Here is an 18549-nt window from a genome sequence, read left to right on the forward strand (position 1 = left end):
ATGTGATCATCGGTGCGGGTCAAGTGCCTTAACCCTAATTTTAACCTCATCCATTGCATTACTGTATGGATTTCCTCCACACAAAGGGGAATGTCATTCAAGTGATAAAGAAGGTTGTACATATAACATTATTTTAAATTTTCAGCTATACCTTTTTGGGTATTCACACTGGTCCTTTCGAGACCACACCAAATGTGTTTTGAGACATGGCTATCCATACAAGTCGGATGAATCAAATCATCACGACGGTGCAAGAAGAGTTTTGAATAGTCCATCAGCTATAATATAGTTATGTTTTAGAGTCAAGCCACTTGTACAGAATTCATTTGTTGACAGATTCTAAGGTGGTATACATTTTGGATATCATTTAATTAAAATAGGGTGTACATAAAAATTCAGAATTCATGCCACTCAGTGTCTGTCAATTCTTCAAAAAGGAAATTCTCCATTATGAGAGTAAAACCTTCTGGGCAACTGGAAAACATTTGAAAGAAATTAATGGTCCACAGGACCACGACATATAATTTGTAGAAACATGGGGTTTAATTAGGAAAATTCTATTTGTACATAATTATTGCATATAATCGTGTCCATAACGTGATGTGGCAATCATCCGATTGTTGATGTGTAAGTGTGAGATTTGAATTAAATGTTAGATTCAATGCCATGTGTAATTATAGACATCACTATGTAGATAATTATGTACATGTAGCACTTCTCTTATAATTAATAATTATTTAGTCTCTTGTGGCTAAGAATGTCTCTTGGCTTGGGCGCGGTTTGGTCTTGGTCGGTTTCGACTCCAACCCAAAACCAAAACCAAATTAGTCAGTTTCGATTTGATTTGGTTCGGTTTGAACTTTTAGTTCAAATTAAAAAATTTAAAAGAAATTGTTCAAGTTTTAGTCTTTTAGGTGCACTTAAATTACAAGAACTAAAATAACCAAATAATTTTATATTATAAGAACTATTTATTAAAAAATAAAATTAGGTTAATAGAGACAGTTCAACAGAAAACTTAAAAAATTTATTTTTTTTTTATGTATTATGTAGTATGACTGTCTGAAAATGGAAAAAAAATGCTAAGTAAAGTACAATAAGCTTGTTAAAAAAAAATTTACAGTACTATTACTTACAACATCGTAGATTGGAGAAATTGAGATATAGTTATGAGATTAGAGTTTTTCTTTTGATTTTTATTTTTCTTAAATAAAAAAAAAAGGTAAACACATAAATAGATTGGGTTGGTTTGGTTAAATGATCGTTTAAGACTTCAAAGTATAATTGAATCGATCCATCATGGTTTTGTTTAAAAAGAAAACTAAACCAATTACCTGTGTCGAATCAACCGTTTGATTGGTTTGATCGATTTTTCGATTTTTTCGCCTAAACCTAAATGTCTCTTCTTGCAAGGCAAAGTTGCCCCTATACTCACTTTTCTTGAAATTATAAAAGCTATTCCACTTCTATATAATATTTTAAGGAAGTTTCTATTTGTATCGGATGGGGGTTATCGAAAGTTGTCCTCCTCTCACAATGCACGCGGGTCTCGTGTGAATTTAAAAATACCAAAATGTGGCCCCCACCCCTTATTATAAGTAGTAGGTAAATGATTAAATTAAAAAATTATGTACATGTAGCATTTCTCAAATTTTAAATGTGTATCTTACGTCGTATTTTGCTCATTTTTTGTCTTTTTTAATTTTCAAACGTGAATTCCATTTCTTCTGTTTTTATTACTTTTTCTTCAATTCTTCATTTGGAAAATGTTTTTTTTTTTTTTGAATCTAAATTTACTAAAATTTAATTCTTTTTTCACTACATCGAATAGGGGCTAAATGTAAATAATATCTACTTTAGAGAATCAAATATTGAAATTACTATTTATTTAGTTTTTTTCGAAGTAAAATAGAGTAAGATTCACTCTCTATTTACATTTTATATGATTACATCTAAACCCTCTTTGGTACTATTAAAAAATTGATTAAAATTTAAGTCAAAGTCAATAATTAATTTTAACCATATATTTCATAGAATTTACAATTTTTCAACCACGTATTCTATTAATTTTTATCAAATTTTATTAAAAATTTTATTTTAATTCTTATCAAGCAGGAGCTAAATAAATAGCAAGTTTTGATGCTTCATTACTTAAATTATATTTAACTATCTTTGTATAAAAAATAATTTAAAGACGCACTCAATGAATGGCCATGCCACAGCTCTCTACCAACGTAAACTAATGATTTTTTAGACTAAAATCGTTCAGGAATCCTTTGGATGCACATTTTATTAAAAATGTTTGAAATACAAATACTAAGATAAAAAAGTTTGGAGCTGACTATATATTTCAAAAATTTGGAATCTCAACGGCAATTTTCGAACGATACTATTCATTGGCCCGGTTTGCTTTCCATTCTTTGGCCAAAAAATTGAAAAATATGATCGTTATCCATCACATTTAACCACCATATTTGACTTTTTCTCTCTTGTGTGGATTCAATAGCGACTATATTTTTCATTCTCATCCTTATAAAAAATGGAATCAAACAAGGGGCTAACTATAATGATAGTATGCAAATGCAATAGTCATTTTATGTAACAATTTGTTATTTGAAACATTTATTTACTATAATTATGATGATTTAAATAACAATCTAATGCCTCAACAATAATTTATCACATATGAATGATTACTCCAGTTGCTAATTATAAATAACATTATTGCAAATTTCTTTATAAACTTTTTAATCTCAACCAATTATTAGCTGGACAAAGATAATTGTACATAATTTTTTATAGGTATCCACCCTCATGACGTGGGGTCCACTCGAATAATTTATTGGAACAGGCCCCATCCACGTGACATGGTGAACACTATTGTGTACCAAAAATTATACTCTCACAGCATTTCCCTTATTAGCTAGTTTACCCTCTCCATTTGTCCTGAGGGTATAATTCAATGGTTCAAAGGATAGGAGTGAGGTAGTCTCAATCTTGTTGACAGCCGTAGTGTGAAAGTTCAATTTTTGGAATATGAAATTAGACTCTTTGTGGGCATCAGTGTACGGACAAACTTTTATTCCCTGATCTATTAGAACACATCCTAAAATTTACCTTACTCACAATACTTTAAGGACGGGACTACGAGGCTTTCAAGTTTGGGGTTTCAACCTTTAGTTTACTCTCTCCATTTTCATTGATTATTCAGAGTAACTATAAAGTATTCTTGACAATGACAGCTTATTTGATGACCTTCTCAACGAACAAATAACATATCATTACAGCAACAATAATTATGACCGTTGGATTACTACCCGAATTTCAATTATTTTCAAAGTCAGCGGAGATCCACGTTTCTCTCTCTCCTCACATGAACTAGAGAGAGAAGAATAAAAGAACCTCTTTTCGTGAAAATACGCTGTTTGATTCTTTGAATCGAACCGTGATGATATCTCTTCCTCCTTTTCTGCTTTTTTTCCTCATTTTTTGATCAAATTCTTTTAGTTTCTTCTTATTTAAAATGTATCTTCTCTAACAGAAGAAACCAAAATTATACGAAGGAAAAAAAGCAGAAATATATGAATTGAATAAACATTGCATGTCTGGAATTGGGCATCTGATCTATGGAATAGACAAAGTGGCCATCCGATAATTTTGTAGAAGATTACATGTTTGGAAGTGATTTATTGCTATTTTTGTGAAATATCAAAATTTACCAAGTGGGCGTCGCATTTATATGCATAATAAAATTTGGTGAATATCAAATTTACAAATTGGGTATTGCATTAGATGCTTTTGAGAGTGGGCATCTCAGATTTCTGCAGAAGAGTGGATTCCTCTAATTGGGCGTCTCTGCTAAAGATTGAGTTTTTGGAATTGGGCATCTGAGATTTGTGAAAGTGGGAATTTGTGATTGTTTCGAAATGGCAACAATTGAAATGGATAGCGTGGAGTGTGTATCTTCATCAGATGGAATTGAAGACGAAGACCATCCTCTTAAAAAAATTTCAAAGCCTCACAATATACTTCTCTCTGGGATCGGTCCCACAAGCGTCCATGAATTGCTCGAATGCCCGGTTTGCACCAATTCTATGTACCCTCCAATCCATCAGGTATTCTCCCTTTCTCCTTTTGAAATTTTTTTTTTTTATTTTTTTTGTTGGGGGGTGTGGGGAGGGAATTTTTACATTTTTCTGGTAGATGGTTATGCGTTTGATGAAAAATATGTGTAGATTTATATTGTAATTGTGGGTGGGGATGGGGGAATGGAGTTGAAGGTTTTATAGTATTATGAGTTCATGGCTAGATTTTGTTGGAAGTCAATTTGGAACTTTTTTTATATTTGATTCATGTATTGAGTTGAGTTGTAATTCATTTGGATTTAAGAGACTGGGGCTTTGCCACTTGTTCTAGACCTTTACTAGAAGAAAATTGGAGTATCTTTTGGCATATTTATCATGTTTTTCTTCTCTTTGTTGCAAGTCATTATAAATCTTGGCTTGATGTTGTTAATGTAACGTGAAATATATGCCTTTTCAAGAACCTGATTGCATTTTTGTTGAGATGGATTGGATAGTGAAAAATCTCAAATCTTGTCTACTGTAATGTCCAATCCTTTCTAGTACTGCAAATGGAACATGCCTTAAAAGGTCTAGATAAGGATGTTTGCTGGTATTGTTTGGTTTTTAACCATTGATGTTAGAATATCGGCTGCATTATTTAATAGATCAGGATGAAATGATTACTCAAGATATAGACAAATTTATTCTACAGTTACTTCTGTACTGTTTAAAATGCAACAGTGATTGCTTGGAGTTGGATGACTTCATAAATTTCAAACTGTTGTAGTTATTGTTGAAAAATTATAAAAAGAACAAATCAGAAAATCAATTTGTTATTTGATTTGTTTAACTATTTTTGGATGCATGTAGTGTTTTTAAGATAAGTAATCTAGTGAGGCTTGTCAAAATGATTTGTTAAATTGGCCTTCATCCATCATGCATTTAAAGTATTTCATAACATAGAATTAATTACCATGCATCTTTGCATCGTCGCTTTTTTCAGTAATTTTGTTTGTTTATTGTTATGACCTGTTTGATGTTTTACAAAACTTCTCCTCTGTTTCTTTGGAGGAATGCCTGGGATAAAGAATGGTACAAGCATGTATGGCTAAGCTTAAAAGTTTACTTATAAGTAAATAAGCTTTAAAATACCTAATTTTTTTATTTTTTTATTTAGCGATTAAAATAAGTAACTTAGTTGAACACCAAGGTAAGACTTAATTTTAAAATAACTAACTTTTGTTACTTAAATGTAAGAAGTAAAATATATGAGCCTATTTGGAAGTGATTTTGAGAATTGATTTTTTGACTGTTAGGAGAAAAGTGGGGTCCACCTGTGAGAGAAGAAGTCAAATATGACGACTGAAATAGTGAAATAACTTCAAAAAATCAATTTTTTGGGTCAAAAAATCGCTCCCAAACAGGCCCATAATCATGTTTGAAACTAAAAGTTACTTAAAAGTACTCTCTTTTAGACATTTCAAAAATGTTGGATGAGCATTGGTTGATTGATAATTTGATCTTTTGTAGTGTCACAATGGGCACACTCTGTGTTCCACCTGCAAGACTAGGGTGCATAACCGATGTCCTACATGCAAACAAGAGCTTGGAGATATTAGGTGCTTAGCACTAGAGAAGGTAGCTGAGTCACTCGAGCTGCCATGCAAGTACTGTTCTTTGGGATGTCCGGAAATATTTCCCTATTACAGCAAACTGAAACACGAGGCAGTTTGCAATTTCAGACCATACAATTGTCCGTATGCAGGATCTGAGTGCTCAGTTACTGGTGACATTCCCTGTCTTGTTGCTCATTTAAGAGATGATCACAAAGTGGACATGCACTCGGGAAGTACATTCAATCACCGCTACGTAAAGTCAAATCCTCGTGAAGTAGAAAATGCAACATGGATGCTAACAGTAAGTTTCATCTCGTGCTCTTGGATTGCTCATGTTATAATATGAATATTATGATCTTCCAGTTGTCATTTATAGCATATGCACGTTGAGTTGTGGCTCTCTGAGGCTTTCGTTACTCAAAGTCTAAATTAATTCCTTTGTGTATTTGATGTTTCCATATGGTATTTTCAGAGGCTTACAATGTATTACCAAGGAACTGTTAATTAAGCCCCTGTTGGATTAGATAAAAATCAGTTTTTTAGTCTACGATGCACTGAGTGTTCGACACGATACGTATCGGATACGTTGACTCGTAATTTTTCAAAAAAGTAACGACACGATACGTCGTCGACACGTTAATTAAATTCTTTAAAATTCTTCATTTATACAGTATAAATTTATTTTTATACTTATTATTGATTTTTCTTGTTGAAATCTTTTAAATATGATTACTTATTTGTTATTTGCTAATAATTTTGAATTAAAAATATATAATAACAGTAAGAAAAAATAATTATTGTAAAGTGTTCGAAAAGTGTCGGTATCGATACGTGTCCGAGGACACGGACACGCTACGCTAGTTAGAGTGTCCGTGCTACAGAGTTTTTAGTAGATTTCAATGAAAGTTGTAGAAATGTATTGTTGAAAAGTTGATAGAAGTTGTGGGTCCATAAAATATGTAGCTGCAAATGAGTTCGAGGAAAAATGAGTTTTAGAAAACGGGGAAACAAGGGCCAAGTATAGAAAAGAATTTCCTCTTATAATAATGCCTACCCATCTGTATCGTCTCCTACAACATTATCACGTATAAAGTGCATTTCCTGTTTTTCCATTTTACTTAATGAACTTCAGCACAAGATAAAAAAATAAAGAGAAAATTGTGGTTGCAATGCTGTCAAGTTCATGTTTTGATGTATCAACAATACATTGGTGCCCTAGCTGCTTCTGACGTTTCAATAGAACTAATAACTACTGCTCCGTAAAAACTAAATAACATGTTGATTAGTAATGTGATCTTGTTTCTGGTATTTGTTTCATTAGGTTTTCCATTGTTTTGGACAATATTTCTGCCTCCACTTTGAAGCATTTCAGCTTGGTATAGCTCCTGTCTATATGGCATTCATCCGTTTTATGGGCAATGAGGTCGAAGCTCACAATTATAGCTACAGCTTGGAGGTTGGAGCAAATGGCCGAAAACTCATATGGGAGGGTACACCTCGGAGCATTCGAGATAGCCACCGAAAGGTCAGGGACAGTCATGATGGTCTTATAATCCAAAGAAACGTGGCGCTTTTTTTCTCTTGTGGGGACAGCAAGGAGCTGAAGCTTAGAGTTACTGGAAGAATATGGAAAGAGCAAAATTCAGACGACGGGGTGTGTATGTCAAATCTTTGTAGCTGAAGAAGTTATTTTGGGCTGTCGTATGTCTATCCACATGACACACGTGTATGGTAAGATATTGCTAGCATGTCTGGTACAGCGAATAAGGTACTAAGAAAGGTAAAAAGCTAAGAACATCTTCACTATAGTGTCTAATTTTGTCGAATATTGTATACCAAAAATCCACTTAACGTGTTTTTGTGAGACGTCGCAACAGAATGACTTGTAAAATGTTAAACACAACTTATCTTCCCATTGGTTGCCTAAGATTGAGCTTTAATCAATTGTCAAATAAGCACCATGTTTTTCTTTTCTTATGACTTGCTCTTTTCTTGCTTGCCTTCAAGATGATATTGCTCTGTACGTGAGATCAAGGTTTTGATCAAAAGGGGAGAAAATGGGACCTGTGACTACTGTTTCCTACATTGGCATTTTGGAGTTGATTTTCTGTTACCTTGTTTACGTCAAATAAAATTGTCCTTAACCATTCCCTCTGTCCCTGATTCTCTACTGTTCTGGAGGTCGTTGAACGTGTTCCCTTTTCACAATGTCACAGACAATATAACCATCTCCAAGGTGTTGTGCTGTGCAATTCTAAAGCTCATGAATCATTGTTGATTCATAAGAAATTTCAGACAGGAATTTTTCAATCATTCCTAAAGTATACTAGTATTTAGTCATGCAAGACGATCCTTGTTTATTCCCACAGGATTTCCGGAGCTTCTCTTTATCATTTCCTCGATCGCCCAACAGTATTTAGCATGTAAGATGACATGCATAGCCCCTGTTTGGCCCTCTATTTTGGGGAAATGAGTGACTGAAAAGAAGAAAAAATTTTCAATACACGTGTAATATTATTTTATGGAAGATTATGTGGTTAAAAATAGAATAAAGAAAAATGAAAATTAATTGGGGCCAAACAGGGTGTTATTCAGAATAGATTTCACACTTTTCATACTATTCAGGTCAGTGCAATAAGTATTATTTAGCCTTGCAAGATGTCTCGTTATTTAAACCAGAATTTCACATTTCTTGCTATTTGAGGTTCATGCTGATGATTACCACCTAGATTCAAATGAGATTCCACCCGTCATGTCATGCACATTGGATTCTAACTCATATCGATATTTCACATATTCAATTCAAAGGCTTCTCCAATCACGTGGACATGGCCTTTGCTTGAGAGGAATCAAATCACATAAAATTCATAGTTTTTTAATTATTTTGTGCTGCGATGAGAATTAAGAACACATGGCGAGTTCAAATTGTATATTTTTATGATTCTGGAGCTACACAAACATCACTAGGAAGTTCAGAGAACAAAGTAACAGAGTAGTAAACAAATGATTGTCCCTTGAATCTAATTAATAATTATGCTGTAACCTGCTTAGTTTCGGCATTGCTTCTAGTTTCTATTGCTTCTTCAGCCACGCCCTCATCAGCAAATTTTATCTCTCCAGAGCTTTCCTCGGTATTCTCTTGTTTTTCAGCCAGTTCACGTCCATTTACAGAGGTAGCCAAGGCCTCAGCATCAGTGGCAGCAAGTGGCTCTTCTCCGGCATCCGTATTTTCAGAAATCTTCTTTCCAAACAGTTTCAAAGAGGAAAGAGCCAGTCGAGAACTGGCCTTAGCTTTTTCTGCTGCTTCAGCAGCCCTAGCTGCAGCCTCAGCCTTCTCCCTTTCTAAATCTTCCTTAAGTTTTGTCAACTCCTCTTCCCTTCCATCTTTCCTCAACCTTTCTTGAAGAAATTCTTCCAGTTCCTCAGTAAAATCATTTGGATCCTCCCTCAACATCCTATCCACGATCTTAAGCACGTCATCATGCCTCCCAACATCAAATAATGAGTTCATGATAAACTTGTATGCATCATCATTCATCCTAAGCTTCGGCAGCATCATATCGAAGATTGACTTAGCCTCCTCGATCTTCCCAACCTTAACCAATCCATCAACCATCCTGTTATAAACCCCCAGATTCGGTCTCAGCTTCGACTCAACCATTGTTCTAAAATACCCGGCTGCATCATCTGGTCTATTCTCCTTAAAGCAAGTGTCCATTAAAACAACAAAAGTATACTCGTCGGGATTCACATTCTTATCACTCATCCCCTTGTATAACTCCTCTGCCTCATCCAACATCCCATTACTACACAACTGATCAATCAGCACATTGTATGACAGGGTATCCGGATTGCAGCTCTTCTCTCCCATACTATTGAAAACCTCAATGGCTCTGCCAAACCTCTTTTCTGCACAATACCCATCCACCACCACATTATAACTCCCCAAATTCACAGTCAATTTCCTTGGCGGATCATGCTCGTTTTTCATCCTATCAAACAAATTCACAGCCAAATCAAACTTTCCATTCATGGTCAAAGCCTCTAAGACATAATTATACGCCACTGCGCTCATTTTTATACGTGAACCTTCAGCTGTAGCCTTTTCATAACACTCCATGGCTTCCTTTTCCATTCCTTTCAAGAAATACCCTTTCATCAAATTCCCATATATCACCCCATCCAAAACTTCTTCTTGTCCCAATTTTTCCTTTAGTTCCTCGTACAATTGGAAAATCCCATCCGGGTTTGAATTCTTAGCTAAACCCAACATTAAATATGAATAAACAGTCGGGTCCGGTTTAAAGCCCTTGGTGGCCATTTCGTCCTTGAGCTCAAGGGCATTATCGACTTTCTGATTGTCGACAAGGCCTTTGATAAGAATGCGGTAAGTGGTGGGGGAAGGGTTAAATGGTGCATCATTGATGAGCTGCCTGTAGTGTTCCAAAGCAAGATCCGTTTTTCGGCAGTCCAGGTAGGCTGTTAGGAGGATGTTATGCGTCACGACGTTGGCGGCGACACCTGCCTGAGTGATGAACCGGTGAAGAGACAGAAGATCGGAGTACTTCGACTGCCGCAACTGCGCAGCCATAACGGCGTTGCACGTGTAAATAGTCGGTCGACAATTAGAGTAAATCGAGTGTCGCGTGTAGAGTGCAGCCTCTTCGAGATCATTTTCGCGGATGAGTGTCAGAATCTTATTGTGGAGGTTAAGGCGGTTGCCGGAGAGAGCTGAGGCAGGTTCGGGGAGTTTGGGGGCGTTGGGGTTTTGAGGGGCGGCGGAGGGCGGAGAAGGGCGTTGTTGCTGTTGGTGGCGGAGGGAAGACAGTGGGGGTTCGATACGGAGGCGGCGCTTGCGCTTGCGGCGTTCGGCCGCCGCCTCTTCTGGGGTTGCGAAGGAGAAGAGGCGAAGAGGGACGGCGATGGACGGCGGTGCCGGAAGTCGAAAACGGCAGGGTTTAGTTAGGGTTTTGGATAAATGGGTAAAAAACGTGAGTTTCGATAGAGCCATTACTGTGGTAGGGAGTGAAATTGAAAATGTAGAGGGTTTTATTAAGGGCTTTGGGCGATAATAAACAAATTTTTTAATTTAACAATTCTTTTTTAATTTCAAATTTATAAAAATAAAAAATAAAAATGGTGAGGTTGTAAAACAAGCATACATCCTTGAGCCGAAACAAGTTTTTCTTTGGTTCCTCTTGTTATAAAAAATAGTTCAGGTTTGTTTTCAGTTAAAAAAATAATTAAAATTTAAATTAAAGTCAACAATTAATTTTAATTACATATTCAATCAATTTTAATTAAAATTTACAAATAATTTGATTTTTATCTCAACCAAACATTGCTTGCATTGCTTAAACTTCGAACCAAAAAGCATAATTGGCTATCCCTGACCTTTAGTAGTTTTGCACAATGTCACATAAACCTTTTATTTTGTCCCAAAATTTCGAAATCAGCCAAACTTTGTATAATACAATTCTGTCGTCAATATCTAGAGCCTGTTTGGGAGTGATTTTGAAAATTAATTTTTTGATCGTTAGGAGAAAAGTAGGGTCCACCTGTGAGAGAAGAAGTCAAATATGACGGCTGAAATAGTAAAATAACGATCAAAAAATCAATTTTTTGGATTAAAAAATCGAGCCCAAACAGGCCCCTACTATATTCTCCTTTAAATTGTCTTGTGAAGGCCAAAACAAATAAAACGTCAAAGGAGTTTTTCGTCTGATCAACTCCCAATTTCACTTAAGGGCTTGTTTGCTCAAAGTGGGAGTGGGGAGAGGAGTCAACGACTTCAGCAAAGAATCCCAATAATCCACCAAAAAGGTCCAAAATATTCACACAAATTTCACTTTGAAAATATAGGAGAAGTCCGTGCACGATGTTCGACTAAAGATTATGCTATAGGCAGGGCCGGTCCTGTGATTGTCGGGGCCCGAGGCGAAATTCAAAAATTAGGCCCCCAAAATCAACGTAAATGTAAAATTCAACGATATATTATGCAACATATTATTAACTTAAAACTTAAGATTAAAACAACAAACAAATATCTCAATCATCACAGAAAAAACTATTTTTCTTTTTCTTTTCCTTCTTTAAAAAAAATTAAAAAATTAAAAAAAAAACTTTGGGCCTAAATAGGCCCTTTGTGGTTTTGGGCCTGAGGCACAGGCCTCATTTGCCTGTGCTCAGGACCGGGTAAGTTGAATAACTTGAATATTCATTTAGGGCTCGATTTTTGGAGTTTGATGTGGGATTATAAAATAACTTGCCAGTTGATAATCTTATTTTTCCCCCCCATACAGTTGCCTCCCGTCTCAATATTAAATTTTTCTTCCAATAATCAAAATGTACGAGGAAGCTTCTAATTTTGGTGAGTTTCTAATTCTGCTTCTGTAGTTTTCTAGCCTTTATATTTTATATTCACTTGTTATTAGAAGCTTTTCCAATTGCATGTAGAGATGATATTAATTTGGAATTCTACTTTTGGAGGTCTACTCATGGTTTGTGTGACCTTGCTTGTTGCTCGTTTCATGCCTGCTAGAAATTGAAGTACTTGCTGATTTTGTATCTAATAATGCTATTTGTATTCAACGATAGTAACCATCCTACGTGACATCTTGTTATTTGAGACATTAATTTCATGTAATTTTTTTGCCTCGGACAACAAGTTAATGCTTCAATAACAAACTGATACATATGATTAAATTGCAATTGTTGACTATGAATAATATTACTGCTTTGACAATAGTTAATTTATGCTATAATGTTATAGTCAATTATTTTTCACTTGTGATTCTTGCGAGGTCTGGCTTAAAAGTTAAAATTGTTCGTTCATAAGCAAAGCGTGTTCCTCGAAGGGCAAAATCTAACCACACAAACTCTCTTAGTAGAGGAAGAACTGTCGATGGACTATCTTCCCAATCTTTTATGACATCGCTCCATGCTTGCGCCGGCTGAGGGGTCGATTATGTAGAGAAAGAGAACAAATTTGTGGAAATAATTAGGATTTGGAAAGGTAGATGATAGTGGGGTGAATAGGTTAAATAATTTTTATAGCATTATTATTAATATTTTTAGAATTTTACTTGTATCTGATTTTTCGAAGAAAAACTTGTAATTTTTAATTATTAGTTGAGATCTTGAAAATATCGAGTTCCTATAATTTCCACTAATAATTAGTTATTGATAACTAATCCATAAGTGTTCCTGCATGTTTGTTAAAATTCCGATATATATATATATGATGTGTGCAAAAATTATAGCCCGACCCCGAACTTTCAAGCATGGCCCGAGGTCAATATCTCGACCACTCTCGTTTTCAAATATCCTCTAAAAAGTGGTCGGGCCTCTTAGAAGTCGGGCATAATAATCTGGCCCCGCTAAGGTCAGGCCCACATGACAAAATAGTGTCCTCGTCTCGAGCATTTTACGTGTTTTAGTCCTCTTATAACTCAATTACTCTATCTGATGAGGATAAGGACTCTAAATGGTTGAATCCTTCTACAACTCAACCACCAACGTCTATAAATACAAGACCTAGCCCCATTATTCACATATATTTTTACAATATAATTACAATACATACTTTTACAAAAATTTTCCATCTGACTTAAGCATCGGAGGGGTGACGAGGACACACCTCGTTGCCTTTGTTTCAGGTACTGGAAGGCTCCGTTCGTACTCGATCTCAGTCCTCAATCTCGAGAAATCAACAGGTACAATTTTTGGCATCATCATTGGCGCCGTCTGTGGGAACGGTACATTAACCATGTTATTACAACGTACGAAAAGTCACCCGAAATTGAATAATTATTCGGCCAGCTTGTTCTACTGAAGAAAAGCAAAGACAACAATTATTCGTGCAATTATTTCAACCAAACAAAGGTCGACCACCGAGACAAAACACTGAAAGGATGAACTTCTGGTCTTTGTTCTAAAGAAAATAAAATAAAAAAATGAGGATATCAATTGATCATCTTAATTTTCAGATCGGAGGTTAAATCAGGAGAAAGCCCCAAATCGAACAAAAAAAAAAAAGAAAAAAAACCGACCTTCTATCACCCTTCTTCTACCTCCAATCAAGCTCTAGGTCTACCCCAAATCAGGCATTTAAAATAACCACTGAAGAAGAAATAGAATAGAAAAAGGGTCAGTCGTGTTCATTCACCGCCGTCAAAGCTACTATCCACTTCGGTGAGAACTTTCGGGTTTACTGCAGGCCACCATTACCTCCGATGATAGTCGTCGGGGCGGTTGTCAATACAAATTTAGATAAGTTGCACCATGTTGGACCGGTAATATAGTCCAAATCTGCAAAAGGAGAGGCTCCCGCAACTTACAATGTTATTACGAAGGCAACTCGGAATCGCGACCTTTGAGGCAGTCGTGAGCTTTAAGCTAAGTATCTTTTGGCATATGAACGAGAATTCGAGGCAAATATGTTCTCAAGCAATGTAGAGAGAGGCAACGAGGAATTGGTGCTATGACAAGGGGCCGACATTTGATTGGAAAAAGAATTGATGTTTGAGCAAGCCTTACTGTTATGTTTTGCGGGTTCAAAGAACGGATTCTGGATTACCGATTTGATAGTATCACGGTGGCAACCCAGTTGTTTGACGAAAAGCCCAAGCCAAAATTTTGCTTTTGAGCCACGATTACCAAAGCTCCTGTTGCTATAAAAATAACTAATGTGATTTGTAAATTAGTAGCCACCATAGTTGAAGCTGCCGCAATTCACCTCAGGCGACGAGCCCAGCCTTTTTTCCATTGTGATGGGTATCAGCATTAATTTCTTATGGAAATCAAACTTTGGTTCAGATTTTATTCCACGTCAGGTGCTTTTCTTTTGGGCTCTCTTGCTGGAGTAGATCACCCCATTAAATTTCCCATCCCATTAACATATGGGCCTCATCTGAGGTATGTTTTATGCTTACATTGGGGGTGTGTATGATTGGACCTGCCATTTGTCTTATTTTGACCTTATGACCCCAATTTATCCAATGCATTTGGGCCCATTGATTACTTCATTTTATTGGCATAAACTCTCTTTGGGCAACTGTCTAAAGATTGCCCAACTTAATTCTTCATCATTCAAGTGCTAATTACGAGAATATTTCTTTGCAAACCAAGCTTGCACAAGGGCATGCGACTTCAATTAAATATGATTGAAGGCTAACACAATTGGCTTAAACATTTGAGGACATATTTAATGACAAACTGTCTTATAACTAATTTTTATTTGGTGAAAACTGTATTTGACACATCTCCACTGAAATATACCTGAGGACATTAGCCTCAAAAGCTAATCATCATTATGAAAAATGGGAACCTTGTAATTCTAAACTAATGAATGCACTTGAGCAATTGATTTGTTTATAAGTGCTTGAGCTTTTAATGATTTTATTGATTTACATTTTAATGAACAAAGGCTATGCATTGAAAATATTATGAAACCACTATTCATCTATAACTTTTAACCTGCTGCTAATATGGAGCAACTATCATTATTAGTTGAGATTAAAATAGTAGCTCATACGTACATCCTAAAATAAATATTATGGATATTTAAAAGACATTAATCACACAACATATATGATCTGTATTTTAATCCTTGAAAATCATATATTTTGGTGTTATCAATGCTCATGCTTATGGTATGATTATTTGGTTATGAATTACAATAACATTTGGTTCACTCATACTAAGTGCTCCATCAAAGCCCTGTTCCGCGCAGGCACCTAAAGCCCCGTTCCGCACAGGCACACAAAGCCCTGCTCCTCGCAGGCACCTCAAAGCCCTGCTCCACGCAGGCACACAAAGCCCTGCTCCGTGCAGGCACCACAAAGCCCTACTTCGCGCAGGCACCTCAAAGCCTTGTCCCGTGCAGGCACCACAAAGCCCTGCTCCGCGCAGGCACCTCAAAGCCTTGTCCCGTGCAGGCACCACAAAGCCCTGCTCCGCGTAGGCACACAAAGCCCTGCTCCGTGCAGGCACCTCAAAGCCCTGCTCCGCGCAGGCACACAAAGCCTTGCTCCGCGCAGGCACCTCAAAGCCCTGTCCCACGCAGGCACCTCAAAGCCCTGTTCCGCGTAGGCACACAAAGCCCTGCTCCTCGCAGGCACCTCAAAGCCCTGTCCCGTGCAGGCACCACAAAGCCCTGCTCCGCGTAGGCACACAAAGTCCTGCTCCGTGCAGGCACCTAAAGCCCTGTTCTGCGCAGGCACCACAAAGCCCTATTCCGCACAGGCACACAAAGCCATGCTCCGCGCAGGCACCTAAAGCCCTGCCCCGAACAGGCACACCAAAGCCCTGTCAAGAGCAGGTAGCAGGCAGCAGGCACCACTAAGCCCTGCCCTGGGCAGGCACACCAAAGCCCTGTCAAGAGCAGGCACCACAAAGCCCTGTCCCGCGCAGGCACCAAAAGCCCTATTACAAGTAGGCACAATAAAGCCCTACTTCAAGCAGGCACATGAAAGCCCTACCCTGAGCAGGTACCAAAGCCCTGTTATGAGCAGGCACATCAAAAGTCTTGCCCCGCGCAAGCACCAAAGCCCTGCCCCGCACAGGCACTATCAATAGCCTTGCCTTGCGCAAACACAAAAGCCCTGTCCCGCGTAGGCATCTAAGCCTTGTCCCGCACAAGCACAAAAGCCCTGTCCCGCGCAGGCATCAAAGCCTTACCCCATGCAAGCACAAAAGCCCTATCTCGCGCAGGTATCTAAGTCTTGTCCCACACAAGCACAAAAGCCTTGTCCCGCGCAGGCATCAAAACCTTACCCCATGCAAGAACAAAAACCCTGTCACGAGCAGGCACCAACAAAAGCCCTGTCATGCGTAGGCACCTAAGTCTTGTCCCACGCAAGCACCTCTAAGTCTTGCAATGCATCAAGTAAAAACCCGACCATGGTCTATCCCGAGCTTGCCAGGCTCAAACTATTCTCAAATTCATCAGAGCAAAGATCGAAATATTATTTTACGTTCGGCTCAGGGGCCTATCCTCGAGCTCAACGCATTGTCAAAGACCCAGCCACAAGAGCTCGGGATATTATTTCACATTGTACTCGGGCTACGTTCTGGAGCTCAAATTATTGTCAAACCCCAGCCAACAAGCTTGAGATAAATATATTCAGAATGAGATTGAGCTTCCACTTAGCCTCCTATATGAAACTTCGTCTAGTCGTCAAACTCATTACTTCCAAAACTTTTAGCAAAGCTCAAGGTCGAGCTCGTTCTTTTCAACTTCTAAACAAGGTGGAGGTAAAGCTCTTTCACTTCAAGTACTGATAAAGCTTGAGGTTGAGCTCATTCATGCCAAATTCTTTTACAAGGTCGAAGTCGAGCTCAATTCTCTCAAAAATTTCAACAAGGGCAGGATCAAGTCCTTTCTTTCAAAATTTCTAATAAGCCTTAAGATCGAGCTCATTCCTTTCAAATTTTAAATAGTCAATACTTGCTATCCTAGACCTATGTGCTCGGGGGCCTATCGACTCGACATGAGCATGCCTATTCTAGAACTTAATATACTTATGCATCTCATATCAGAAACTCCCACATTGCCCATGAGCTCCTAATATGGATGCACGGGGGCCTATGATGTGTGCAAAAATTATAGCCCGACCCCGAACTTTCAAGCATGGCCCGAGGTCAATATCTCGACCACTCTCGTCTTCAAATATCCTCTAAAAAGTGGTCGGGCCTCTTAGAAGTCGGGCATAATAATCTGGCCCCGCTAAGGTCAGGCCCACATGACAAAATAGTGTACTCGTCTCGAGCATTTTACGTGTTTTAGTCCTCTTATAACTCAATTACTCTATCTGATGAGGATAAGGACTCTAAATGGTTGAATTCTTCTACAACTCAACCACCAACGTCTATAAATACAAGACCTAGCCCCATTATTCACATATATTTTTACAATATAATTACAATACATACTTTTACAAAATTTTCCCATCTGACTTAAGCATCGGAGGGGTGACGAGGACACACCTCGTTGCCTTTGTTTCAGGTACTGGAAGGCTCCGTTCGTACTCGATCTCAGTCCTCAATCTCGAGAAATCAACAGGTACAATTTTTGGCATCATCAATATATATATATATATAATTGAAATTCATTATCCTCACCCCACCCAGCCACCCACTTGAAAACCCTTTTCTAGAGATCCCACACACCCCCATGCCATGCACTCCCTACCCTACTGTGCCCCATCCCTACATCCTAAAAAATTTGCAGAGATTAAAAACTGATATCACACCCCACACCACTTCCACCTTCCAAAAAATTTCCAAAAATTAAAAACTAGATATTACATCCCATCTCACGGAACCATCATATGCTACCCACGTCCATCCTCACCACACCCTACCATACCTATCTAGAAAATTTTCAAGTGACTGCAGATAACCAAGTCACTAACATGTATCATGAATAATTGTGATTAAATTTGTATTCAATGTGATTAACTGTAACCAAATTTGTATTCAGTGTGATTGTTTGTGACCAAGTCAATATTAATTATGACAGTTTGCGATCAAGTCACAATCAACACAAAATTGGTCGTAATTTTCACAATAAATACGTACTTACTTGTCCACAAAGAATCACCACAGACAAATCTTCTCACACCTCAGATCGGTACCACAATCCACCACCACCTTCACCTTCAATTTTACTAAATTCACCGACTTGTGTTACCTGTGACCAATTGTGTTTTCAGTGTGATAGTCTGTGACCATATCAATTTAATTTGTAACTGTATGTAAACAAGTCACAATTAACATAGACCCGATCACAGACTGTCATAATGAAGATAAACTTCATCATAATAAAAAACCAAACGAGCACAACATTACCACCACCATCTTATCAC

General features: G+C 37.5%; 2 protein-coding genes across 2 annotated transcripts; one reads left to right on the forward strand and one right to left on the reverse strand.

Annotated features, from left to right (window-relative positions):
• Positions 1–3366: 3366 nt before the first annotated feature.
• Positions 3367–7655, forward strand: LOC111405637 (E3 ubiquitin-protein ligase SINAT3-like). Its single transcript, XM_023034607.1, has 3 exons — positions 3367–4115; positions 5595–5981; positions 7002–7655. The coding sequence occupies exons 1-3, from the start codon at positions 3927–3929 to the stop codon at positions 7359–7361; spliced, it is 936 nt and encodes a 311-aa protein (XP_022890375.1). The 5' UTR covers positions 3367–3926; the 3' UTR covers positions 7362–7655.
• A 188-nt stretch (positions 7656–7843) lies between these two features.
• LOC111405636 (pentatricopeptide repeat-containing protein At3g49240, mitochondrial) lies at positions 7844–10717 on the reverse strand. The gene is made up of 2 exons (XM_023034606.1): positions 8724–10717; positions 7844–8157 (listed from the first exon to the last, which is right to left on the reverse strand). The coding sequence occupies exons 1-2, from the start codon at positions 10689–10691 to the stop codon at positions 8137–8139; spliced, it is 1989 nt and encodes a 662-aa protein (XP_022890374.1). The 5' UTR covers positions 10692–10717; the 3' UTR covers positions 7844–8136.
• Positions 10718–18549: the final 7832 nt, after the last annotated feature.

The sequence above is a fragment of the Olea europaea genome, chromosome 12 (genome assembly GCF_002742605.1).
Source record: "Olea europaea var. sylvestris chromosome 12, O_europaea_v1, whole genome shotgun sequence".
NCBI lineage: Eukaryota > Viridiplantae > Streptophyta > Magnoliopsida > Lamiales > Oleaceae > Olea > Olea europaea.

What these genes read in the sequence shown, in the direction of transcription:
- LOC111405637 (XM_023034607.1), top strand. Translation starts at nt 3,927, where the DNA reads ATGGCAACAATTGAAATGGATAGCGTGGAGTGTGTATCTTCATCAGAT. An exon ending in TGTACCCTCCAATCCATCAG is followed by an intron (nt 4,116 to 5,594) that starts GTATTCTCCCTT and finishes GATCTTTTGTAG; the next exon opens with TGTCACAATGGGCACACTCT. An exon ending in ATGCAACATGGATGCTAACA is followed by an intron (nt 5,982 to 7,001) that starts GTAAGTTTCATC and finishes TTGTTTCATTAG; the next exon opens with GTTTTCCATTGTTTTGGACA.
- LOC111405636 (XM_023034606.1), bottom strand. Translation starts at nt 10,691, where the DNA reads ATGGCTCTATCGAAACTCACGTTTTTTACCCATTTATCCAAAACCCTA. An exon ending in GCAATGCCGAAACTAAGCAG is followed by an intron (nt 8,158 to 8,723) that starts GTTACAGCATAA and finishes TCTTCTTTTCAG; the next exon opens with TCACTCATTTCCCCAAAATA.